Raw genomic sequence first — 24132 nt, forward strand, 5'->3', positions numbered from 1 at the left:
CGTGAAGTCTTTTGAGAAGAAGACTAATTCCAATCATGGTGAAGGCATAGTCGACAGATGGAGGTTGGTGTTGATCCGTATGTCCTTCTTTCACCAATATACCGGTTGCCTCGAGATCTGACCATTTGGATTCCCCCGAGTGAGGGCAGTTTTTTTTTTTCAGTATGGGCTGGGATGCAGATGCGCAGGTGGCTTCGGGATGCATGTACAAAGTATCGGATCTATAATACCAGGCAAATTTTCGTCTCTTTTGTTCCAGGTCGAAATTAGAGCTTTGAATATCCTGTTCGTAACTCGGCTCAAGTTGTCTTGTATACACTGGGAGCCGTAATCGAGACAGATAACGCCATATAAGCCACCCGCCGCCAATGTGGGGGGACACAAGTATGTAAAGTTCAACGGCGGGCTAACAGTGCGAGTCAGTTCATGTGGCTGATTTTATATATCCGCCCGCATCCAAGACACAGAAACAGCCAAAAAAAAAGAGGCAAGATCGGATTCTTTTCTCAGGGTACCAGGGTCAAATTACAAACATAAAAAATGTGAGGAGGACCAGAAACTATCCGGTGTCATTGTCGGGAACGACTGGAATCCGACAGACGGTGCAGACAGAGTACACGACGAGAAAAAGAAAGAAAGACAGAAAGAAAGAAAGAAAGGAACACCCGAGAACGCCGACCAATGGTGAGATGATGCAGAGAGGATACCGAGGTGGTAGGACAAGATTGTGCTCCGGGGGAGAGAGAATGACTGACTGGCTGAAGTCACCGACAACAAGAGATATAAGCAGAACCGAAACCAAGGCCATACCAACGTGCGGACAACTAGTGAGGTAGTCTATAGAAGAAAACAGGCAGAGGGTGAGGGAGAGAGCCCAAGGAAGGGTAAAAAAAAAAAAAAAAAAAAAAAAAAAAAAAAAGCCCGAGTAGTTAGAACACACGAATGGACAGATCAAAAATCACATCTCACGGATCTGATTCCTGTCCAGAAGGAAGGAAGAGGAATAGAAATACTAATGGTATTGGACCGTATCTCTACGCCCAGACCTAGGAGTGCCAAGCCTTGCAAGGGCACATTAGTTATATATACTCGTGGAAATAATCTAAACTCCACTATAGAACTGCTCATAATCATAGACGCGCTGCGGATGACGTCTAAGGTGGCGTGGGGGTTTGGCGGACTTCCGGCTGCTCAGGTTGGCGCTTCTCGCGCGAGCGCATATACATCCCGTCCGATTCGGATTCCCGCGTCGTGGGAGCATTCCCCGATCCAGGCACACCTAGTAGGGGTGGCTGCTGCTGCTGCTGCTGCTGTTGTAGCGTTATAATCTCCCTCGCGTAGAATTCCACTAGCATAGTCCCGTATGCTTCTAGCTCTTCGACAGGAATAGACAGACGAAAGTCATTCAACATGAGAAACTGGAGCTCCAGATGATTTAACTCCGGGAGCGGAAGTCCCCCAACCTATATGGCAAAAGGATTAGCCCATGCAAATGATGAGAAGCTGGGGGGAAATGTTTTTTTTTTTTTTTTGAGGAATTTACCTTGGCGTATCTTGAATTAGTATAGAAAACATCAGAGAAAAATTTACTCGCACAGGTTACACCGGCAATCACCAGCCGGTGAATATTGAAGCTATCGACAACGAAGAAATGAGAAAGTTGGTCTCCCTCGTGCTGGGGGTTTAGTGTCGGCGACATGGATGGAGGACTGGTTAGATCTTGGGCCGCAATACCGGTTGAGGATGGAGGTGTCACCAGAGGTGAATGATGCGCGGTAGGCAACCCAGACGACCCTGGTCGGGATGCAGCGTCAGCTTGCAGGACGCTGGCACGGTCTGCGCGACGGCGTAGGCGCTCTAATTGGCCTTTGTTTACCATTTCGGTCATGCGATCGAAATACACCAAGAGACTGAGGAAAACCTCGTATGTGGTAGGACAATATTTGTGGATCCGAGTCAGGTAGCTGAGAATGCTAATCGTGGGCACATTTTTGCCGTGAAACGCAAGCACCGAGTGTGCTTGGGCGCTAAGATTACCCGCATCGGGGGAAGGAATGTGTCGATGGACATACTCATGATGCGTATCATTGGTAGTTGTGATTTTGGTGAGGAGCCCCGCAACCATTTCGATGATATCCGTGACCGGCATGGAACTGATCTCGAACTGGCGCTCCTGAGCCCACTGTCCGGGGAGTTGGTTCCTTTGGGACTGTGCCAAGAACTCCTCGCTGGCGAAGCTCTGAATATGGGACAGATCCCGGATCTTGATTCGACTCGGGGAGCTCACCGCAGACCCTTGCAAGGACCGAAGGGATTGCAGAGTTGGTCTCAACTGCGGAGACGCCGGGGAAGACTGGCTTCGGGCATGGTGGTGCCCTCCAGGGGCAGTCGCCACAGCACCCAGTTGGCCACCATAGCCCGGGTCATGGGCAGAGTATACGGCAGGGTGAGACGCCGGGCCAGAATAAGGCGGGTGACCAACGACGGTCGCGTTCATTGATCCTGAGGAGTGGTGTACATATGTTGGTCGCTGGAAGGTTGATGAAGGTTGGGAGGAGGGTTGGGAGCTGGTATGCGAGGATCGGTTGATATAAGCGGGCACATCATGAGGAGGGCGGGCGGAAACTGCGGTGGATGCCGATAGCGGGGCAGCGGACGAGGTGGGGGTGGTATCAGACGAAGCAGACCTAGAATTAGCTGACTCGAGCTGGGACGAAGGCTGGGACGAGTGATGTGATGAGGGTCGATAGACAGATTCTGAGGAAGCTATGGCGCCTCCCAGCATGGTGTAGGAGCTATTACTGTGGTTCGATTGAGGAGGGTTGAGAATGACCGATCCCATATCCAAGCTGATGGGATAGTAGAACGACCACTAATTATGATTGAGCCACCGGGGAGGGGGGCTGATGAACAGAAATCAGCAACAGATCCGTCTGCGAATGGCATGAGATGAGGGGTTGGTTGGACTTGGGAGCTTAAAAGGGAAACAATGGGAGGAGACCCTAACGATGGAACGGATGAGGATGAGGATGGGGGGACGATGTAGTAGAGAGAGAGAGGAGAAAGAGCACGGGGATGAATACAATCAATCAATTCGTATCAATAGAAATCCTTGATTTCTCGACGTGGAGATGGTCGCGGTGAACACAGCAGCACCCCCGGACCTGGGCAGGTTTGAAGCGGGAAGAGAAATCACCAACGGTCAGCAGCGGCAATGGGAAGCTCCATTGCGATTAGAATGAATCAGGGATGAGATTGGATAAGAAAAAAAAAAAAAAAAAAAAAAAGAGAAGAGGTAAAGGGAAAAAAAAACTAAGGAGAAAGAGAGGGGAATGGAAGAAGTAGGGAGGAGGCTAGTGAGTGGCGGAGGGAATGAATGGGGTTCAAAAGACGACGAAGAGGAAGACGAAGATGAAGAAGAGGAAGAGAAGAAGAGAGGATGATGATGATAGTAGTTAATTGAGGTTCCACCGAATAGTCAGCAAATCGAACGTCCAGTAGTTAACCTACCTGTTAAGATGTACATAGTACATACTATTAGATCGAAGAGAAGTTGCCTATACAGAGTATTAGATGAGGTACGGTCGAGGTAAGAGATATACCAATGAAAACGCCGCTTATCAGCAGTTGCCCTTGGATTTCCCATGAATGTCGAGATGCGACCAGGATTATACCGACGGCAAAAGCCTCGAAAAGTCTCGAATGGGCGAATGGGGACCAAAAGGAAGCGCACCTGGTGATGATGGCGGGATGATTGGTGCTTGTCTCCGAACGGCGTGATGTTGAAATCCACCTTGACTGGATCTCCCTAACCTCATCCTTTCCTGGACGTATTTCTGACAGAACAAAATTATATTATATATCCTTCTCATCTCTCAACCCACTTGTCAAGTATATATATATAAAAAAAAAAAAAGAAAAAGAAAAAGAAAAAGAAACAGGAGATGTGGAATATTACTCGTCCTCAAGACTCCCGAGATCCTTGCATGATGGCTCACTTTTCTATGGATGCCGCTGATCTATATCATCACCTTCTATCCGGCCTGGGAAATTCCCCCACAGCCTTCGAGAAACCTCTCCAAGCAAGGGACTGGAGAACTGAAGAAAAAGAAAGAGGCATTCCATTGACAGCTAGCTTTCGATAAAAACAAATCATCATCCCTTTCATCGACACCACTCATCTAGCGGCGCCAGGTCCAGTGTAACCGTTGTCCGGCAGATACAGGTGTCGCTGCGCTCCCCGTTTGGTCAACACAACCATCCTAATCACTCCGCCCGAGCTGCCGTCCCATTTGATTGCCTCTTGTAGTGCGCTCCGTACGAAATTGACGCCGTCTTCTTCCGTCATGTTTTCCCTCCAGTTGGCGTCACAGTAACCATAGATGTAGGTTGAACCAGATCCGCCAATGGCGTAGGACTGCTTGTGCAGGGAGCCCCCGAGAGGTATCGAATAAACTTGGCCGCCGTGTCGGGGATCGTAGCCCGCAATGATGATTCCGGCACTGGGTCTGGTTAATGCTATCTGGTCTCCCAATTCCATAGGTCATCCTCCTACCTTAGCATATCCTTGTTTTCGTAGCACAGCTCCTGGAACAGCGATGCGGCAACCTGAGTACTAGGGGCCTCGTTGTTGACGATGGAATACATGTTGAGGTGGTACGAGACGATATCCGCCACAGCCTGTGTATCCGCTGCCGATCCGGATCGACAGCACCAGATCGTATCATGAACCTGTGTCAATTTGTCGGTGACTCGATTGGCAATGTATGCTCCGGTCGTCGTTCGACTGTCGGCACCCAGTATGACGCCATCTTTGAAGTTGATTGCCATGCTGAAAGATCCTAGGTTAATACCTCTGGGAAGGACCGTCGTCATCGTCAAAGTTAACTCACATTGATGTTCCTAGGCTGGAGGAGAGCAATGTTAGCAGGTGTCGACCCAAGACTCTGCGTGACCCGATCTGAGCACTTACTTGACCTCACCGCTCTTCAAATGATTCATATCGACGTGAATGCCATCTAACATCCAGGATCAGTGACTCTATAAAACTGAGCTTGGACCAAACCGAAGCAGCAACACTAACCTTCCCCGAGCATCCCCGTAAGACCGTGACCGACCATGTTGGCGAGTAGGAAGGAAGGAGGTTGGGGTCTGTCAAGATCTGAAAAGGCTGACAATTAAGGAGACGTCTATCTGAAAGACGGGAGGGACAAAGGGTAGAAAAGAGAGGATTTCACAGGGAAAGGAAGGATCAAGAGGATGGAGAGAAGAGGTAGCTTTGCTTTGACTATTGGAATTGAGCTCCAGGCAGGCGATCGCGTTACGTGGGCGAGCTGTGCTGGAGCTGATTCTGCCCAGCGGTGAGAGATTCCCGGATTCCTATTGGCGAGAATATTGTTCCTCTCTCTCTCCCCGCAAGCCTCCTGAATGTGTGTCTTTTAGAGAGAGAGAGAGAGTCGGAGACAGACAGACAGACAGACACTCATTAATTATTATCACTCTTCGGTTTAACCCCCTCCACACCCCCTGGCTCTAGTCCTGTTCACCCTTCTCATTTTCTCGGCTGCAATTTTGTTCCTCTCCTTCTTTTTATCCTTCGAATCTAATCCCCTACACCCCTTGCGATCCGCTCTCAACTAATTGCTCGTGCTCTATCATGTCCGAGTCGCCGACCCCCCCACCGTCATGGAGTATCACCAGTATGGCCAACAATGCTGTCCAGTTTCTACGTCTCCCAGTGTTGGCTTCTTCTGGTCTCGCCGTGGTTGCCAGTGGTCTGTTGTATTTTAAGCAGAAGTTTGTCCTCCCCAACAACGCCGAATTCCCGCATAGGCGCCGGTATATCTGGATGGAAACTGACCTCGTGCGTGGACAGCGAGCTGATCTACCCCCGAAATATCCCCGCGGATGCACGCACCAACGTCCCTAAACCCCGTCAATTTGGGATTACCGACTACGAAGAACTTCAGATTCCCACCCCAGACGGTGAATCGTTGCATGGCTTTTATCTCCGGCCCTCCACCAAGCGATTGGACCAGGATGTAACCGTGTTGATGTTCCACGGCAACGCAGGCAACATCGGCCACCGGATCCCCATTGCCAAAGTTTTACAAGATCACCTAGGCTGCCATGTCCTGATGCTCGAATATCGCGGCTACGGACTCTCTACCGGTGTCCCCGATGAGACGGGACTCAAAGTCGACGCCCAGACGGCTCTGGACTATATCCGACAAAGGGCGGAGACAGCGAAGTCTAAGATTGTCGTTTACGGGCAGAGTCTGGGAGGCGCCGTTGCGATTAACCTGGTCGCGACGAACGAAGACAGGGGAGATATCGCTGGATTGATCCTTGAGAATACATTTTTGAGCATTCGCAAGTTGATTCCAAGGTACGTATCCGGATCTCTCCGGTTGGTTCGCGCGTGCGCCTTACCTATTGTTGCTAACGGGCCTAGTGTCTTCCCTCCGGCTCGATATCTCGCTCGGTTCTGCCACCAAACATGGACGAGTGAGGATGTTCTCCCCAAGATTACCAAAGTCCCTATTCTCTTTCTGAGCGGACTGAAGGACGAAATCGTACCGTAAGTCTTGGAGTTGGTTTGTTTGCAATGGATCCCGAAACTAAATGCTCCATCATAGTCCGTCGCATATGATGCAGCTGTTCACTATCTGCAATTCCAGCCGTAAAGCATGGCGCACGCTTCCCAACGGTGCACATAACGACAGTGTCGCGGAGCCCGGCTACTTCGAACACATCCATTCCTTCGTCATGGAAGAAGTCCTGAAGGGCAACGACCGATGAAGCCTAATTCTTACATCCCACCTTCTGTCCTCATTCGTCACTATCTTGATCATCATGTCAGAACGCAGCAAAGCTTAGATCCAAGATACTATTCTCTCGACTAGCGATCCATATATCCCTCCCTCTCAAGCATCATATTACGTCCATAATATTACTCTTTCCCCCGCCTTTCTGTTTATTATGTTTGGTTTGGTTTCCTTCCCTGTGTACTTATTACAGCACCTTTTTTTTTTTTTTTTTTTTTTTTTTTTTTTTTTCGAGCCGTCTCCTGCGTCTCATTTCAGGGCTCTTGTTCTTTATTCTTTATGATGATGTCAATTGCACTTGCGGTACGTGGATTTCAATCAGGCGCTCTTCGGCTTCGCTTGGACTTTTGTTTTGTTTTTGTCGGGGTTTGTTTCGACAAGTTATGTATGGGTTGGTGTATGGGTTGGATTTCTGGATTTAGGCTTTCTATCCAAATCATACAACTTGTTGTTCTCCATCGATCTCGTGTATACATACGTACTAGTAGGTAGTACTACCTCGTAATGAACTTGGTTCAACTTTGATCCGATTTGAATCTTATCAGTACAACTGTAATAATATAGAAAATAAGATACATAAGATAAAGGTAAGTAATACTAGCCTGGGAAAGAAACAGGCATCTCTTTTTATCTCCCCATTCCATACCACCACGCAGATCATTGATCCAAAAAAAAAAAATTACACCTTTTCCGCTTCCTCCATCAACTCCTCAATCTTGAACCCCTCCACATCCCCCCTCGTAAACATACGCAGCAACTCGCCCTTTCGCCCACTCGCCTGGCCGCCGAAATCATAAAACCTCTGCACACAACTCACCAGCCAACTGGCCTCGGTTGCACTCACTCCCGCATCCGGCATGACCTGGCCGTGCATCAGCACGAGTCCCTGCTCCTCTGCGAGATCCAAGTGGTGCGTGATCGTTGTATGCGGCGGCGCAAACGAGCCGTGCAGTTTATACGCCGCCAACGAGGTGAAGATAATAGTTGAGGTGTGCGAGTTGACCTGCGTGGGCACGGATCCCGCAGCGGGCGGGTGGAAGGCCCACTGGAGGAAGTGAATATCTGCGCCGGGGTGATCTCCGGATTCGGATTCGGGTTCGGCCTGGGCGGCGGTCTCTGTGCGCGGGAGCGGGAGGATGAACTGCGGGTTTTGCCGCGCGGCGGAGACTATCCGCTGGTATGTCTCTAGGGGGATGACCGCGCAGACCGAGTGCGAGTTCCCGGCGTGTCGGAGGCGCCAGACGGTTTCGAGTTCCTTTGCTGGGAGCGTGCGCACTTTCTCTACGTCGAGGTAGGAGCTGAGCGGCTTGACGCCGGCCGATTTCGTCGCGGATGCAACTTGCGCGGCTTGTGCGGATTGGCGGGGGGGGGGGGAAGGAGGTGGTGGTGGTGGTGCGGTGGCGGAGGGTGCGGCTTCCGGGGTGATGGGAGTTGCGGCTTTGCGGCGGAGGTTGTCGATTTTATCTTTGTAGGCGTCTTTTAGGGAATCGACGGATTCATGGCCCTCCCTGGGTTAGTGAAGGTGAGTATAACTTGTGACTGGAGGGGGGGGATTTTGTTTTGGTGGTTGAACGGCGAGCACTCACTGTTGTGCCTTGTGGTTGAGCTTGGAACGGTATCTATCGAGGACCTGGTTAGGGTCGTGATGTGTCGCGAGGAAGCGAACATCGTGGACTTGGGCCCAGCGTCTCTGCTGAGACCGAATGAATGGAGTTCGGCCTCGGGATAGAGACTGGAAAGCCTGGGATCTGAGGGACGCCATGTTGTTGATGTCGGGGATGGTTGCGGAGTGGGCGAGACCCGGCCAGAAGAAAAGATGTCTGCATCATAGGGTTATGTAAGCATGGCTTGCATAAGTGAACTAGGATTCTGGAGTCCCCTGCACCTCTTGTACATGAGGGAGCTGGTAGAATGCTATCCTGAAAGTGAAATGCTATAATTTTCCATTAATTTAAACTCTGGTCTAACATTGATTTGGTGGTGGTGTTGTTAATATAGTTACTCTTTCCCTACCCGACTTGATCTGTATAGTTCGCTGCGGCCGTCTTAGGAGTGGAATTCATGAGAACACGAAGAAGTCTTTCAGATAGGTTATAAGATGTCATTTAGCTATCTAGATCTAGAGTAATAGATCTCTCCTGCGTCCTTGACTTCTTTTCTATACGGAATGAATAAAAACAAGAAATCCATAGTGCAATGACTAAGCACGGCATAACTCAATAGTTATGCACTCCACGTGGACTCTCGCGCCTCAGGCCATACATACGCAATGAAGTTGAATTGTGGCTTCATTTTGCGGCAATCCCCTTCGTCCTTCTTTACATCGAACAACGCCTCTATTTTTTATGTCTTGATGCTTTGATAGCTTTCCTTTATATGCTAACACCAGGCGAATCCGAATTCGTCGCCATATAGTTCCCCCCTACCCCGCGAACAGCTGCGACTGAGGTGATCCTTGATCTACTTCTTCGAGCATGGCGAATCGCCAGATCACGAGGCGCATACTAATTAGCGCTGCAATCCTTATATTTTTCATTTTTGTTCTTTTCATTCAACCTCATGGACCCCCGAGCCCTGCCGTACGAGCCCCCGGTCACCTGGGGAAGACCGCCCCCGTCAAGGATGACCTGATCAAAGGGGAGATTGTGATGCCCCGTCTAGGAAACGAAACGGCCAAGTACGTGGAGTGATGCTCCTGACCACAACTGCGGCTTGCTCGATGGATGCTGATAACCTGCGCAACCACTAGGGCGGAGCTGGGCCGCGCAACATGGAAGTACTTGCATACAATGCTTGCTAGATACCCCGAGGATCCCTCGGAGGAACAGCAAGACACCTTACGATCCTTCATCTACCTGTTTGCACGACTCTACCCATGGTATACTTGCCACCGCTAGCTTCCGTCTGCATTGGAGATGCAAAAAAAAAAAAAAATAAAATAAAACCAGAAAGACTAACCTACGAAATAGCGGTGAATGCGCATCTCACTTTCAAGGACACCTGAAGAAGTATCCGCCGCAGGTATCTTCACGTAACGCAGCTGCGGGATGGGGCTGCTTCATACACAACGAGGTCAATACGATGCTTAACAAGCCGCTATTTGACTGTAATAAGCTCGGCGATTTCTACGACTGTGGGTGCGCAGATGACGATGCAGAAGAAAGCAGCGATAGTGGGAATGACGGGCCTAATGCTAAGAGCAAGGCCACGGCCCATGAAAGCACTGCGGAAGACGAGGTCAAAATCCTGCCCATCGAGATCTCGAGAGAGCCGTCAGTGCACCATAACCCCCTTCCCTAGTCCCCCACCCTGGCAATCTTTGCTGATTGTGCGATTTTTATCTAGAGCCACTCGCGGTGGATAAAAAACATCTGGTTTATGCAGATTGAGTCGGTGCAGTCGTCTTTGAAACTCCTAGAATCCCTTCTTTACCCCATCAGCGCAGGATCGTTGAATGTACACTAGCCTCTATTCTTATACTTGTATTATCAACCCACAAGTAATGCAATCTACCATACGGGGCGGCCACCCCCAACCACTGCACTCGTACGAAATCCGACCCGAAAAGGTATGGTATGAGTGGAGCGAAGGGGTAAAAAAAGGATGTTGTGGCACGTTCTTGATACATTTAGGTCGATGATATGTGGTTGATCTGTAGAATGGAGGTGGCTCCGGATATGCACTTTCAGGGCGCATGACTGTGCGAAGCCTTTGTGACTGGCGCAGTTGACCCAAAGTTGAGGAAGGGTGTCTTCCACTGAAACCTGAATTATCCCGATTTCTTTATAACTTTGCATGGGGTTGAGGACTGGAAGAATGTCAAGCATTAGGAAGCCTATACAGCGGCTTCAGTGGGAAGGCTGCATATTCAATGGGCACGCACAAGAAGCGTGTCCATCGGTCAAAAATACTCTGAGTGGCTATAGCTTTCTGATCCTTACTCGGTTCATAGATACCAATGGCACAGATGTCTAGTGGATGCCATTGGATAGGCATGAATCACAGTACAGAAACAATATCAAGCGCACCACGCATGAAAACTGAGGTTATTATTAGCAAAGTGAGCCTCCACTTCCCATCTGCACTGAATAGTCAATGCTATTATCATGGATGCATTGAATTGCATCCACCGTCATCCTCCCTCCATAAGCGCCACTAATAGACCAAGCTGAGGGGCGGGTTGCACAAATGGCCCGTCATCTGTCTTTGGCTGTGCACCACAGCGAGTCTTCTGACAGGTTCACGCTTCTTGATCTCTGACCCCCTTCGGATTTGGGTGCGTTGATCATTGCTTTGGCTGCAATGGCTTGTTTCATGCTCGTGTTGAGGGCGGTGGTTGGATGGAGTTGAAGATGGTGGAACAGGTAGACATTGGGAGATGGTTCTTTTCTCATTATTTCTTCGAATGCCGGGCCATTTGATTTGAATATGGATTGAAAGATTGAAGATTGAAAGATGGAAGATTGAAATGCCAGCATTCTGAATTCCGAGGGAAGACAATGTGTGCTGCCTGGTTTATCAGGCCAAATATCCTGGTCTAAAACAGACTAGTGCATTCTTTAACCAACTTTTTTTTTCTGATATTTTTTTTCTGAACGCGCCAAAGAAAAAAAACCAACCAAATAGACAAAATATCGCCTGATCTTGAATTTAGCGCTGACTATATCCCTGGATCATTGCGCCAGTTTCTTGAATTTTTTGCTATTCGTTCTTCTTTCTCCTGTTTGCCTGCCTGCCTGCCTCTCGGCTTGACTTTGTTGTTCTGTCAACAAAGCCGATTTCCCACACGCTTCTTGACTCATCCTTCTATTACACGAACAAGACCCGGCTACGATTGCAGGGTGTGCGTCTGTTCCTGGCTGTCTTATTGCTGGGCGCTAGAGGGCTAATAGACGTAGCTTTGCGCGAGTCACGCCGTCATCCTATACGTGGGTTATATAGCGGGGTCCCGTCAATATGGTGTCGTTTTCATGCGAGGTGAGTTGGTCAGGATCTCTGCTGTCTTTGGACTCTGCCCTATGGGGGTTTTCTTTGCGAGCCTAATCGTCCTGCTTCTCTTAGAGCTGTGGTGATGTTCTCACCAAGAAGAAGCTTGACCCTCATCGCAACCAATGTCGCGGCGCAAACTTTACCTGCCTGGATTGCATGGTGAATTTCCAGGGAACTCAGTACAGGTCGCATACGGTATGGATGACACCCTCTTGATTTGTTGATGTCGCGCAAGGTTCACTTTAGCTTCAACTTGTGTCTACCGTTACTAACTTTCGGTGGTGGTTAGTCGTGTATAAGTGAGGATCAAAAATACCAAGGGGCGCTCTATAGGGAGAAACCTGGCAAAAATCAACGTAAAGGAAACAACAACAACAATAACTCAAAGCAGCCTGCGAGAGCGAAGAATGGTGGCCATCGTGCTCCCTATGTTGAAGATGCGCCTGATTCCCAAGTCAACCTACCACCTGTCGCACCCACTCCCCCACTACCCACCACCGAGACCAAGTCAAAGCCTACAAAAGAAAATACGAACCCTGTGAATGTCTTCGATTTCCTAGTCGCCGAGAATACTCCAAATGCGTCCAAGGTTTCCCTTGAGCGGCCCAAAGAACAGATGCGCATGGTTGACCACGCCCCTTCGGTATTTGAGCCTAGTCAGATGCTGTCGCGCGTTGATACGGATGGCGATGAGGAGAACAAGGAATATGATGTGGCATATGAGGAGAACGGATTTTCCTACGGTGCAGGCCCCATCCACCACCCGTACCCAAACAAGACCGCCGCTGTCTCTACGGAATTCATGACCCCTGCGCCGAAGAAAAAGAAGGACCGAACACGGCGACAGTCGCCGTCCAACGACCGCTCAGCCACGACCACAAGTGATAAGAAGAGGAAGCGCCACACCGAAGACCACGATATGGAGGATGTGGACACGCCTATGCTGGAGGCCCCGTCTAGTGTCGTGAACCACCCTGGTACCCCCATGCTCACCCACTCGGGTCTCACCGGGGGCCTGAATCGCATGCTTCGATCACCGTCTTTGGACGACGATGATAATGGTGGTGATGAGGGCTCCGACAGCCGTCGCCGACGCTACCAGGATCCTTCCTCCCCTCTTAAGCGTACTCGGCGTGACGAGAAGGACGGCCACGGCGATTCCGGACTGGGAATTTCCATCAAGAACCGTGCCGAGCGTCTGGTCTCCTCGATGTTTGGAGGCTCTAGCGTTTCCGGCAGCAGTGCAGCTGGCAATGAAGCCTCTGCAAAGAACCTCGCCCGCACACGCCGCCACAGCTCTTCCGACGATGAGCATGCGCCACCGCAGATTGAAGTTCGCAAGTCCAAGAAGACTCACCGAGTTCGCAACGCATCGAACGGCCATGCCGTGCCGGAGGATCCCCGCAAAACCAAGCGGAAGAGCAGTGCGCAAACCGACGGGGACCGCCCGTCGCGACGCCTCAAGCAACTCGAGTACCCCGACCGCCCATTCTCCCCCCGCGACGAGGATGGCCAAATGGTTGTCTATCGACAAGAGAACATCCCCGACGAGCTCCAGCGCCAGATGGCGACCCATTTCTTATCGCTGGTGACCAAGGGCCCGGAGAGTGCTCGCGGCTTCTCCATCAACAAAGTCCTCAAACGCTTCCATCGCGATTTCACCGACGAGTTCGATGGAGACCGAGGTCGTGGTCAGGGCCGGAGCCGTGCTGATCGCGAGCGCCGGGTGGATGACGAGAAGGATCTGTTCCGGACATTACGGCTGAAACAGAATGACCGTGGTGAGATTGTGGTATTTTTCTAGTTCATCACCAGATAGTTGCATCACTGTTTTTATTTTTATTTTTATTTATTTTTTTTTGCATGGAATGGAGAGATTGGATCTGGATACTGGTGTTTCTTTCCCCTTCTTTAGGAACCGCATAGCGACGATGTTAGGAATGAATAGCTTCTTATTTTCCTCTCTTTCCTTCTCTCTTTTTCTGGATTAATTTGATATCGTTCATTTCCTTCATATGAAATGGTTCCACTATGAGTAAGAATGACTCGACGCGAGGAAGACTCAAAAAAGCTCTATGAGTCACAATTGCACCGCACTGGAGGATCTCGATGAGGACCAACTCAGCTTCATTTCCTGCGCACATGTTTTTTCCCTTTTTTTTTTTTTCAAGAAGGAAATAATGATAAATATTAAACCCTGGATCACTGTAAAGAATAAAAAAGGGCCGTAGAATTAAGATTCATTCTCGGGACTGCAGTCGCCACAGGAACAACAACAACGGAAACTTCGAAAACTCCTCCTCCGCCTTGACTGCGAATTGATTCCTGCGGCTTTTCCATCGACTTCTTTCGCCTCTTCGCAGACGCGCTTCCTGTCCTGAACGGCGCGCCATATTAAGTTCTCTCGCCGTCCATCCCTCTCCAGCTAAATCGGAGCTTTGGTCTTCTGTTACTTCCATTAGAACCAACCCAGTGCATGAGTGTGCTGGGTCGAATTTCTCCGAACATGTCGGGCTCGAACACGCCGAACGCCGGAGACGGATCCAGTACCCCGCGTCCTGCAAGGTCCTCGAGACGGGGAGGTCGAGGTCGAGGTCGAGGCCGTGGCGGCCGCGGTCATTCTCACCAACAGGCACCGGTCTCGTCTGCAAATAACGCACCGCAGACGGAGCAGACTCGCTCTGGACTGGCCCCGCCTCCACAGATACAACTGCAGCCGCAACCGCAGAATGAGGCGGCGATTCCGAATACAACCCCGTCGAGTGGTCAGCAATCTCGTCGAGGACCTAGGGGAGGGAGACGAAGTGGACGCGGTGGAAGCGCACAACAAGAGGCCAGCCAGCGACCGGCTCGCACACGAGCTGCTGGAGGGCGGGCGTTTCAGGGACGGTTGACACGGCCACCACATTCCTCAGAGGATGGCCTACTGGACGGACAGGAGGATACAGCCGCTGACCTGGGGTTGAGGGCGGATGCGCCGGCCTTTGTGCCTGGAGTGTCGCAGCCGAATGGCAGTGTCTCTGCAGAGCCTTCCTCTGTTCTGCCGTCTGCTGCTGCTGCGCCGCACAAAGGGAAAGGCAAAGCGAAGAATGCTCGATCACGGCCAGCAAAGGTTACGACGAAATCGGAGGCCGAGGATATCGTCACGCGGATACACGAGGATATTTCGAATAATCTTTACGAGTGCCCCATTTGCACCATTGAGATTGGGCGCAAGTCGCGCGTGTGGTCTTGTCGTCTCTGCTGGACGGTCTTCCACCTGAGCTGTGTGAAGAAATGGTCGAAGAATGAAGGCGCTGCGGCGCAGGATGCTTCTCGTCGAGCCGGGGAAGAAGGGGATGCCAGCACACCTCGTGCCTGGAGATGTCCTGGTTGTAATCTTGCACAGGAGGTGTTTCCTTCGAGTTACGCCTGCTGGTGTGAGAAGGAAATCGACCCACGCCCGTTCCCTGGTATCCCTCCGCACTCCTGCGGGCAGACATGTTCCCGCTCGAGAAAAGGATGCCCGCACCCTTGCGACGCGACCTGCCACGCTGGACCTTGTGCTTCTTGTACTGCGATGGGACCGACTCAGGATTGCTTTTGTGGCAGGAACTCCTCTACGAAACGCTGCCAGGACACCGACTACGACAATGGATGGAGCTGCGGAGAGATATGTGGTGATTTACTACCATGCGGCGAACATACGTGCCCCCGACCATGTCATGAGGGACTATGTGGCGCTTGCGAGGTGAAGATTGAGGCGCGTTGCTACTGCGGGAAAGTAGAAACGGAAATGCTCTGTAGCTCAAAAGATGAAGAGCTAGAAAGCCAGATGCTTCATGATGGCCAGGATCCTGAGGATCTTGAGGAGTGGACGGGATGTTTCAGCTGTGGAGACCAATGCAATCGGCCCTTTGATTGCGGCGTTCACTTTTGCGAAAGGAGTTGCCATCCCCAAGATGCGGAGATGGCCCATTGCCCGAGATCCCCGGATGTGGTATCACACTGTCCTTGCGGAAAGACTCGACTCCCGAGTATACCGGGATACGCTCCTCGAACGTCCTGTGAAGACCCAATTCCAAACTGCTTGGAAGCCTGTGGTAAGATTTTGCGCTGTGGACACCCGTGTCAAAAGATTTGCCACACAGGTTCTTGTGGTCCTTGCATGCAAACAGTCGCGATAGAGTGTCGCTGTGGACGTAACTCTTTCATGAGTATGTGCCACCAGGGCACCATTGAGCCTCCTCAGTGTTTCAGGGTTTGCAAGGCCGGCTTGCACTGTGGGAGACACGCCTGCAGTGAGAGATGCTGTCCCGGGGAACAGAAAGCAGTCGAACGCCAGGCCTTGCGGCGGAAGCTCAAGTCACATCTCCGCCCCAGCGATGAAGACGTAGAGGCTGAGCATATTTGCACCCGGGTGTGTGGCCGTATGCTGAAATGCGGGCGGCATACATGCCCGGAAATCTGCCACAAGGGACCATGCAACACCTGCAGAGAGGCGATTTTTGAGGAAGTTTCCTGCAATTGCGGCCAATCCATCTTGTACCCACCGCTGCCTTGTGGGACGCAGCCTCCCCCATGCTCGCGCCCTTGTGAACGTCCTAAACCATGTGGTCATCCCCAAACCCCACATAACTGCCATACAGACGACGAATCCTGCCCCAAGTGCCCTTATCTTACGGAGAAGACGTGTCTTTGCAGCAAGCGCGCGTTGAAAAACCAACCCTGCTGGCTTACAGACGTGCGCTGCGGCCAGATTTGCGGCCAATCGCTCAAATGCGGTTCTCATTCGTGTCAAAAGAATTGCCACCGGCCAGGCGAGTGCGAGGACGCTTCCCGGCCCTGCCAACAGGCCTGTGGCAAGACCAAGACGCTTTGTGGCCATCCATGCACGGAGCCTTGCCATGCCCCATACCCATGCCCCGAAAGGACCCCCTGTTCGTCGACAATCATGGTCACATGTGGCTGTGGCCGTCTGCGGCAGGAACGTCGATGCAATGCGGCGAAAGCCGTCGTCGCGTCCAAGGGCCAGCTGCAGCAGCCGCAGAGGCTCCCCGCGATCACCCCGCTGACCTGCGACGAGGAATGCGCGCGCCTAGAGCGGAATCGCTCTCTGGCTGCAGCCCTGGGAGTCGACATTAACCCGTCCACGACCGTCGCGCAAAGCCTCTCATCTACAAACCTCCCCTACTCCTCCGAAACCCTGGACATGTACATCCAGCTCTCATCCGCCTCTCCACTTTCCACCCTACAATCCTACGAGTCCACTCTACACTCCCTCGCCACCGGCACCGAACAGCGCTCCGTCCGAACGCAACCCGCCAAATCAGCGATCCGCGCCTTCATCCACTCCCTTGCAGCCGATTATGGCTTTGCAAGCGAGAGCTTCGACCCGGAACCCCACCGCCATGTCTTCGTCCTTAAGCCTACCTCCTGGACCGCACCCGTCTTCGGCGTCGCTAACGGCGTCGGCATTGGCGGTATGAGCGTAAGCGAATGCGTGAAGCTCCGCGACCGCCACAGACTGAAAGAACGCGAAGCCCAGCGCGTCGCAGCCGCCGAGGCCAAAGCCCAGCGTGAAGCGGCTAAACTGTCGGGCGCGGGGTCCAGCGAGACCGGGGGCGGCTGGGCGCAGGTCGCGGCCTCGAAACGAAGCAGCAACGGTGTCATAATGGGTAGTGCGAGGGCCACGGCCCCACCGGGGCTGGCTTCACGGGCGCCCAGTGGGTTCTCTACCTCGATATATGCAGCTTTAGCCGGGCACGATGGCAGTGCTCCTGTGAAGGAGAAACTGGTCTTGCGGTCGGGCATTGGCGCGGGGAGACCAATCCGGACTCCGCCTACGCCTGCAGAGGTCGCTGATGATTGGGAGGAGGAGGAAGAAAAGGAAGAGGAGAAGGAGCAGCAACGACGTGCGCAGGAGCTTGGGGAAGACCAAATCCAGCATGAACATGAACATGAACATGAACATGAACATGAACATGAACATGAGAGTGAGCCATCTGACTCGACAAATACCGATCCCGATATCCAGGAAGATCCTTCTATTCCTGATCGATCTGCAACTCCCTTGGAGTGTGAGCGTGGGAGTGGGAGTAGGAGTATACAGGAAGCCCTGCCATGATAATGTTACGACATCTGACTTTTCTCGCTATTTCTTCTTTCTTTCTTGTGGACTACCGCAATCTATCAGCATCCAGCGTGTCATTATGCTCTGCTCTGCATAACAAGGTGATTAATTGCCTTATACCACAATCCGGTCTAGAAAAGTTTCCCTTAGTTTAGTTATGATAGAAGTCCTTCGAATACATGCCTGCATGCATAACTAGCACTAATTATTCAATTCATTAGATTGAAACTGGGGTTTCCTCAAGGCGCCTATAAAAGAGATATTGCCATACACCTTATACCTACAAATCGTAAGCTAGGAAGCCACCAGTCTTTATGTAACTACCTCGTAAAGGAAACTATTAGGATACGAGAGGCAAACTAGTTGGATGTCAATGAACACCCGGATGCGAGCGCGCTGCAGGCGATTGGGTCTTGGTATCCCCATGTTCCGTTGAGGGTACTTTGGCTGGAAGAATCCCACGAACCCAGTGTCTGTGCCGCTGATGATAGAGGGCTGGTCGGCTTTGAATAGATTCTTCCAATTGCTGGCCCGAGAGAGGTATGTAGTGTACATAGTCATCGGAGTGACGGCCCCTTCCCACTGTTGATAAGCAGAAGTCATTATACGAGTACTCTCCACCGTGCGTGATATACTGCGAGAATTTGTGCCAAACCCTAAGTAGTCAAAATCAAGGGACGGGATGTAGTGCAAGCGTTTCCAACTTGGCAGCCCTCCGCGGCCTTCGTATGACCATTCAAGAGGTTCATTCTCCGCGTCGTTGACCATCGCTTTGTACGCGAGAGCCCAGTCGATTCCAGTCACATTTTTGACATACGCATCGGCGTTTGACCCGCCTGGTGTCCACCCTTTGCAAAGACTCATGCGGCAATCTGGAAGCCAACCTTCGTGCTTATACGTATCAAGAAGACACTGCGCACCATCCTTGACTGCGCATGAGGGTCAATAATCGTGAGCAGCGGATGCTGCGCTCTAAACGAATCCCAAATACTGCCATTTGTGAGCGGGAGCTTCATCGGTGTCTGGGCCAGAAATCATTCACTCACCCATAAAACACTCGTCCACAGTGGATTCTCACCCGTGAGATCCTGCGGGTCTAGCATCGTTCTGTAAACACCACTCCAAACCATCGTCTGTAAAGCCTCATCCGCACCGCCAGATGTAACAGATACTGGATTCAGCTGCTCCCTCCACGTGTCTTCTGCACTCTTCCGGATCTGCTCAAAATCCTCCCAGGGCTTGGGGAACCTCTCTCTCTCTCTCTCTCTCCGCATTCTCACAAGCCCTCTCACTGCCGATATAACTCACCCCAACCCTCACACTCACCACGCCATCGTCGGGTCTCTGGAACCGCACAAATCCACCAGCCTGCAGATAAAACAGATTAAACCCCCTTGTGACAAACAACTGTTTTGGCTCCGTGCCCGCCCGATCATTCACCCAAACCCCCCCCCCCCCCCGCAAAATCCACACAAACATAAGACCGGTACGACCCAGTCCCGAAACTCGGCAAGAAAGTTCCCATTCGCCATGATCCTCCTCCTCCTCTTCCTCCCATCCATCTCAGCATCGACAGTCATCGACGCATTCTGTCGACTATCCCAGAGATCCGTCAAATCGAGCAAAACCAACGGACTCAGCACCTGCCCATCTGACCCTTTCGCAGCAGGGAACCCAAACCGATATAACGCCGCATGTCCCCCCCCCCCCCCCCCGGTGGGGCCGATTAGGGGGTCGATGTATTGGAGGATGTCAATGTCATAATCAGAATGGGTTGTTGGGTTTGCCTGTGCAGTGTATCTCGGGTAAGCTAGGAGGAAAAGCAAGTAAGTATCTTGGGATGCACATAGTTGCTAGCGAATCAGACCATGGGCATCACAAGTCCGGCTGCGAGTAGATGGAAGGTGATCTTGAATTCCAAGGGTATTATATGATCTGTATTCAATTGTACGTGACTACCTCCAATGGAATAGAAGCCCTGGGGTGAGATTGGACATTGCGAGATGCTGGAAATGCAAGGGTGACGAAGGAATGAGGAGAAACGGTGCGTGCAGAAAGGGACTGTCGTCAGTTTGGGTTGGTTGCGTTCTGATCAGCATCACAATATAGGGCAGGGTAAAATTACTATAAATTCTATGCGGGAGTTGATTAATTGAGTTGGTTGATGTTGGCCAAAAATAATACTGGATAGACACTTTTTTTTTTTTTTTTTTTTTAGCTGAATGGTCAAGTTTTGACATTTTATGGTAAGGCAGTAAGAAAAGGATCTCTCTCTCACATATTGGTAAACATTGTGTGTATCATTGCATTAGCATCGTACGATATTATAAATTCTATTATACAACTCGGGTATGTATCTTGTAGAGCAAACGTAGTGCGGAATATATGCCCTCTAAATCATCACACCCTTGTTCTGTTTCTTGTCCACGTTGTAATTCTTCCATACCGCGATAGCAGGGAATCCCAACACCAGCAGAGCCGTAGCGGCGATTGATCCATACATCTGGCTGCGGCCCCAGGCAAAATTGATAGCATCTCGAGCGGGGCTGCCCACAGCATACTTCTGTTGACCCAGGTATCCCGACAGGGAAATTGCATCAGCCTGCGACTTGAGATCTTCGGGGAGACGCGAGCGGAGAACTTCAGTGAAGGTATTGTTGTAGATCGCAGCGGATACGGCGTAGCCAATAGCACCGCCTAAGCTGGAGAAAAGACCGATGAGGGACAGCATCATAGGCACGCCTTCTCTGTCGGCGGAAGCCATAACAGCCATGTCTTGACCAATGACAATCGTGCCACCTCCAAACGCGATAAAAATCTGACACATGATAATGTAGCCAATGTCGTCAGTTTCACCACGGAAGTGGATCATTAGGCCAGCTCCGAGAACCAGCAGTGGGAGTCCGAAGAAGAGACAGGTGTACTTGAAATGCTTTGTGTAACGAATCCACACCCCGAATACAACGCCCCAGAAGCAGGAGCCGACGTTATAGATCTGAATCATGTAGCCTGCCATCGACGGGTCGAGGTTGTAAACGACACTACAGAAATTGTAGAAGTAAAGGTCCCAGCAGTAGAAGGCGAAGAATGCCAGAGCAGCCATGCAGCAGGCACCTAACACGGTACGCTGCTTCAAAAGCTCATAACTAATGAACTGGACCCGAGCACCCCACTTCTCCCATGCGGCAAAGACGAAGAGAAGGCAGAACCCAACCACAATCTGCGCAATGAACTTGGCGTCGTGATATTGGGCCCGACCGTAGCTCGCTAAGCTGAATGGAAGGAGGAGAAGAATCCATGCAGCCATCAGGAGCAAAGCACCAATAACTAAAAAAGTGGTTAGCATGCGACCTGAAATGGAGGCGAGAGCAGTTCCCAACATACTATCGAACTCGTGAATGTAGTGGATGATAGACTGTATTACGGTACGCCCACTTGGTTCCCGCTTATACAATCCCATCTTCTCAGCTTTCTTCTGGTAGAATTTGAAGACAATCGCCAGGGGAGCCATGGCGATGGGCATGATGATAGCAAAGGCACCATAGGCCCAACGCCATGTCGCCACCTCCAGGAAAGACTGACCGGCCAGCGATCCGGTAAAGGCAGTGCATATAAAAGGGGTGCTGGCGAAAGCAAAGGTAAACGCACGATTGCGCATACCTGAGGTATCTGCAATGAAGACATCCATGATGAGGTAGAGAGCAAGGTAACCAACCCAGTAGAAGACGTAACCAGCGGCATAGGCGTTGGGATTTTTGCATGCAGCCAAGATGATCAACCCCATAGTGTATATTGCCAGGAAGACCAGAAACCCTTCAGCACGACCCCAGATGTTAAGTGTTTTGGCAATGGGCAGCTTGAGCACACCACCGATGATACTATACAGGATGTTCGCTGTACTGATCTGAGGGGCAGCTTGAAAGTGGGCGTAGGCATTATTGATAACGGTAGAGCCGATGGCAGAGTGAAGGGCTAGCAAGAAGAAACAAACCCAGATCCTGTTATTTGCAATCCCATCGTTAGAGGATGCGGGGGAAACAATATATAGCTATATATATATATATATTCTGGGTTGCTCACCAGGCATAGGTCGCATAAACGGCCTTTTTACTCCAGACCATGGCCGAGGCTTCGGCTTTCTGCACACCGACATGGGCATCTGCAGTGACTTGGTCTGGATGTTCTTGGACTTCCTTCTCATTTCGAGCGAATAGACTGAGATCCGACAAGTCGCCATCCTGGGTGACTTGGTTCAAGTCCTCCGGGTTTCCCTTTGTAAAGGACTCAATTTTGTCCAAAATCGCCATGATCAGAGAGAAGGATGCGGGACTGAGATTCCCCTCAACGGCGAAAACAAAAAAGTTTAAGAAAAGAGGGGGAGTTGCGTGCAGGACACGCAATAAGCAAAGCTGGTGAGATGAAGAGGAAGAGAGGGGGAAAGGACCACCACACCTCCGGTAGAAAGAGGAATACAACAGAGAAGAAGAAAAGCAGACGGGACTACAAGGGAAAAAAGCGCGTTGATATAAGTTTTTTTTTTTTGTCAAATACATAAACTATGGGGCAAATGTGTCCGTTATTTTCTCGTTATTATTTCCCACCCTTCTACCCTCTCTCCACCTTCGTCCCTTGCCTGAGCTCGACTTGACTACGGAGCAACCCTTCGCACTCCTAGACTGTTATTCCTCGTGTGGGTTTCGGAGGGGAGTGAGCACCCGCAATCCAATTAAAGACACGGATCAGATAACTAACACGATGGGGTTGTCCGGGCTCAAGATCAGATAACTTGTAACTCGCTAACCACCGCTAACGAGACCCTCTGTCGTCCCACGGTTGTATCGTCCTGGCTAGCCCGAGATTCCGTTATTGGTTGACCTTCATGGCTCGTGGCTCTCGTTCAGTTTTATCCGAATCTTGTTCTCGAGTCGTGGGAGAAAAAATTTTCGGGATTCCCGAGGTGGATACAGGTCATACAATGATATAATTCATTCGTCTCCCGGATAGATAATCAGAGAGACTTGAGAAGGTTGAGCAGGATTCATAATATTCTCCCAATATCATGACACACGAGAGATTGAGCCGGAATACCTTTTCCTAGGATGGGATTCAGCGTTCAGGGAACCCGGGTCAGTGGGCGAGAGAGAGGCCCTTTTTGCCGGTCCCTCTCGGGCCTCTCCAGACTTTGCCTGCGTGTGTGGGCCCGGCATGCACGGGAATTGGGCAGGGAAAAATCAGATAAATCAGCCGATAGCGATGCACGATGACAGCGCTAAACACTGCCGTTTAGTGCCGTTCACTCCCTCGCGCCTGCGTATTTGATCGGGCGAGTCTTCCAACATATCCCAAGCCACTGGGCCGTCTGACTGCAGCCGGTGAGCTTGTTTCTGCTGTGCATCCACTTTCGGAGGACAATGTCTTCGGGAGGCAGAGGATAGAGAAGTGACAAAAATTTTCATAGTCCTTAGAATGCATTCAAGTTCTACGAACAAAGCTGACTGCTGTATCAAATTTGATTAATGTTAAGGGCCATGGAACATTGACCCAAGGATTCGTAGCGGCTGGAGGGATGCGCCAAAGGCTACTTCAACTAGACAGACGGAGATCTCCGAAGACATTCATATCACTGTGTCTACGGAGTACCATAGAACGGATCCCCTCGAAGAGGAATAACCTTATGCGCTTTCGAATTCCAGGTATTGCCACCTTGCGTTACAGAGTATATTCTGGGTTAATGAAACCTTCTGCATATTGACTTTCTCCCGTATCCTTGGAACCGGCGTTTTATAATCTGATAAAATGATCTAATCTGATCTGATTATTGTTCGTGTTTTTCTCATGAAAATCTACGGCGACCTGCTCATGTCTTATTATTGCCACATTAGTCCCTTTTACCCTTCTTCTTAATCATAAAAGCTACTGCCAAGCGGAAAGGCACGGTGTTCCCGAAAAAGTGGAGATATGTATCTTGATGGCCCCAAGTTAGGTACGTAATTTCCCAATGTGTATGCGGTACTAGTAGTCTGCTCAAGTAAACCAAACTAGTGCGAAATATAGAAAGATTTGTTTGGCTTCCTTGCTACAGAAAAAGAGGAGAAGGAGAAAAAAGAGCGTGAAAATAAAGAGAGAATTGGAGCTTGTGTTGGAAACATGCAAACCCCAACACTGACTGTAGGTAAATCTTTGTCCGGAGTACCTACCTTATTG

At 50.8% G+C, this 24132-nt stretch overlaps 10 protein-coding genes across 10 annotated transcripts; 4 read left to right on the plus strand and 6 right to left on the minus strand.

The window, feature by feature from the left end:
• Positions 1–920: 920 nt before the first annotated feature.
• P175DRAFT_0488334 (putative cyclin-dependent protein kinase complex component) lies at positions 921–3183 on the minus strand. The gene is made up of 2 exons (XM_040895697.1): positions 1544–3183; positions 921–1463 (listed from the first exon to the last, which is right to left on the minus strand). The coding sequence occupies exons 1-2, from the start codon at positions 2840–2842 to the stop codon at positions 1155–1157; spliced, it is 1608 nt and encodes a 535-aa protein (XP_040748381.1). The 5' UTR covers positions 2843–3183; the 3' UTR covers positions 921–1154.
• Positions 3184–3874: 691 nt separating this feature from the next.
• Positions 3875–5288, minus strand: pre3 (proteasome core particle subunit beta 1). The gene is made up of 5 exons (XM_040894950.1): positions 5084–5288; positions 4973–5018; positions 4893–4907; positions 4556–4831; positions 3875–4502 (listed from the first exon to the last, which is right to left on the minus strand). Exons 1-5 carry the CDS (start codon positions 5118–5120, stop codon positions 4178–4180), a joined length of 699 nt encoding a protein of 232 aa, XP_040748382.1. The 5' UTR covers positions 5121–5288; the 3' UTR covers positions 3875–4177.
• Positions 5289–5469: 181 nt separating this feature from the next.
• P175DRAFT_0467825 (alpha/beta hydrolase) lies at positions 5470–7025 on the plus strand. Its single transcript, XM_040894951.1, has 4 exons — positions 5470–5796; positions 5876–6388; positions 6455–6580; positions 6639–7025. Exons 1-4 carry the CDS (start codon positions 5657–5659, stop codon positions 6799–6801), a joined length of 942 nt encoding a protein of 313 aa, XP_040748383.1. The 5' UTR covers positions 5470–5656; the 3' UTR covers positions 6802–7025.
• Positions 7026–7069: 44 nt separating this feature from the next.
• On the minus strand, positions 7070–8615 carry P175DRAFT_0467826 (ATP11 family protein). The gene is made up of 2 exons (XM_040894952.1): positions 8414–8615; positions 7070–8335 (listed from the first exon to the last, which is right to left on the minus strand). Exons 1-2 carry the CDS (start codon positions 8587–8589, stop codon positions 7507–7509), a joined length of 1005 nt encoding a protein of 334 aa, XP_040748384.1. The 5' UTR covers positions 8590–8615; the 3' UTR covers positions 7070–7506.
• Positions 8616–9301: 686 nt separating this feature from the next.
• Positions 9302–10292, plus strand: P175DRAFT_0536427 (flavin-linked sulfhydryl oxidase ERV2; the record flags this gene model as incomplete). The annotated part of the gene is made up of 4 exons (XM_040900305.1): positions 9302–9504; positions 9577–9705; positions 9797–10103; positions 10173–10292. The coding sequence occupies 4 exons, from the start codon at positions 9302–9304 to the stop codon at positions 10290–10292; spliced, it is 759 nt and encodes a 252-aa protein (XP_040748385.1).
• Positions 10293–12129: 1837 nt separating this feature from the next.
• On the plus strand, positions 12130–13748 carry P175DRAFT_0505383 (uncharacterized protein). The gene has a single exon (XM_040898082.1). It carries the CDS (start codon positions 12433–12435, stop codon positions 13618–13620), a length of 1188 nt encoding a protein of 395 aa, XP_040748386.1. The 5' UTR covers positions 12130–12432; the 3' UTR covers positions 13621–13748.
• A 240-nt stretch (positions 13749–13988) lies between these two features.
• On the plus strand, positions 13989–18157 carry P175DRAFT_0505384 (putative NF-X1 finger transcription factor). The gene has a single exon (XM_040898083.1). The coding sequence runs from the start codon at positions 14323–14325 to the stop codon at positions 17920–17922; it is 3600 nt and encodes a 1199-aa protein (XP_040748387.1). The 5' UTR covers positions 13989–14322; the 3' UTR covers positions 17923–18157.
• Positions 18158–18170: 13 nt separating this feature from the next.
• Positions 18171–19058, minus strand: P175DRAFT_0541478 (uncharacterized protein). Its single transcript, XM_040900351.1, has 2 exons — positions 18984–19058; positions 18171–18950 (listed from the first exon to the last, which is right to left on the minus strand). The coding sequence occupies exon 2, from the start codon at positions 18790–18792 to the stop codon at positions 18241–18243; it is 552 nt and encodes a 183-aa protein (XP_040748388.1). The 5' UTR covers positions 18793–18950; positions 18984–19058; the 3' UTR covers positions 18171–18240.
• On the minus strand, positions 18745–19259 carry P175DRAFT_0121722 (uncharacterized protein). Its single transcript, XM_040892377.1, has 2 exons — positions 18975–19259; positions 18745–18918 (listed from the first exon to the last, which is right to left on the minus strand). Exons 1-2 carry the CDS (start codon positions 19200–19202, stop codon positions 18901–18903), a joined length of 246 nt encoding a protein of 81 aa, XP_040748389.1. The 5' UTR covers positions 19203–19259; the 3' UTR covers positions 18745–18900.
• A 944-nt stretch (positions 19260–20203) lies between these two features.
• sit2 (putative siderochrome-iron transporter) lies at positions 20204–22396 on the minus strand. Its single transcript, XM_040894953.1, has 3 exons — positions 22009–22396; positions 21313–21926; positions 20204–21255 (listed from the first exon to the last, which is right to left on the minus strand). The coding sequence occupies exons 1-3, from the start codon at positions 22233–22235 to the stop codon at positions 20321–20323; spliced, it is 1776 nt and encodes a 591-aa protein (XP_040748390.1). The 5' UTR covers positions 22236–22396; the 3' UTR covers positions 20204–20320.
• Between the last annotated feature and the right edge of the window lie 1736 nt (positions 22397–24132).

The sequence above is a fragment of the Aspergillus ochraceoroseus genome (assembly GCF_002846915.1).
Source record: "Aspergillus ochraceoroseus IBT 24754 chromosome Unknown P175scaffold_13, whole genome shotgun sequence".
In the NCBI taxonomy this organism is placed as follows: domain Eukaryota; kingdom Fungi; phylum Ascomycota; class Eurotiomycetes; order Eurotiales; family Aspergillaceae; genus Aspergillus; species Aspergillus ochraceoroseus.

Bases quoted from the DNA above. Each gene is read 5' to 3' on its own strand.
- P175DRAFT_0488334 (XM_040895697.1), bottom strand. From the start codon at position 2,842: ATGGGATCGGTCATTCTCAACCCTCCTCAATCGAACCACAGTAATAGC. The intron at 1,464-1,543 runs GTAAATTCCTCA...TTTGCCATATAG, and splicing joins CTAATTCAAGATACGCCAAG to GTTGGGGGACTTCCGCTCCC.
- pre3 (XM_040894950.1), bottom strand. From the start codon at position 5,120: ATGGTCGGTCACGGTCTTACGGGGATGCTCGGGGAAG. The intron at 5,019-5,083 runs GTTAGTGTTGCT...CCTGGATGTTAG, and splicing joins TACGGGGATGCTCGGGGAAG to ATGGCATTCACGTCGATATG. The intron at 4,503-4,555 runs GTAGGAGGATGA...AACCAGACCCAG, and splicing joins GAAAACAAGGATATGCTAAG to TGCCGGAATCATCATTGCGG.
- P175DRAFT_0467825 (XM_040894951.1), top strand. From the start codon at position 5,657: ATGTCCGAGTCGCCGACCCCCCCACCGTCATGGAGTATCACCAGTATG. The intron at 5,797-5,875 runs GTTTGTCCTCCC...GTGCGTGGACAG, and splicing joins CTGTTGTATTTTAAGCAGAA to CGAGCTGATCTACCCCCGAA. The intron at 6,389-6,454 runs GTACGTATCCGG...TAACGGGCCTAG, and splicing joins ATTCGCAAGTTGATTCCAAG to TGTCTTCCCTCCGGCTCGAT.
- P175DRAFT_0467826 (XM_040894952.1), bottom strand. From the start codon at position 8,589: ATGGCGTCCCTCAGATCCCAGGCTTTCCAGTCTCTATCCCGAGGCCGA. The intron at 8,336-8,413 runs GTGAGTGCTCGC...TCACTAACCCAG, and splicing joins CTCAACCACAAGGCACAACA to GGAGGGCCATGAATCCGTCG.
- P175DRAFT_0505383 (XM_040898082.1), top strand. From the start codon at position 12,433: ATGCGCATGGTTGACCACGCCCCTTCGGTATTTGAGCCTAGTCAGATG.
- P175DRAFT_0505384 (XM_040898083.1), top strand. From the start codon at position 14,323: ATGTCGGGCTCGAACACGCCGAACGCCGGAGACGGATCCAGTACCCCG.
- P175DRAFT_0541478 (XM_040900351.1), bottom strand. From the start codon at position 18,792: ATGAGTCTTTGCAAAGGGTGGACACCAGGCGGGTCAAACGCCGATGCG.
- P175DRAFT_0121722 (XM_040892377.1), bottom strand. From the start codon at position 19,202: ATGCGGAGAGAGAGAGAGAGAGAGAGGTTCCCCAAGCCCTGGGAGGAT.
- sit2 (XM_040894953.1), bottom strand. From the start codon at position 22,235: ATGGCGATTTTGGACAAAATTGAGTCCTTTACAAAGGGAAACCCGGAG. The intron at 21,927-22,008 runs GTGAGCAACCCA...TGCAAATAACAG, and splicing joins GTTTATGCGACCTATGCCTG to GATCTGGGTTTGTTTCTTCT. The intron at 21,256-21,312 runs GTATGTTGGGAA...CCACTTTTTTAG, and splicing joins CTACATTCACGAGTTCGATA to TTATTGGTGCTTTGCTCCTG.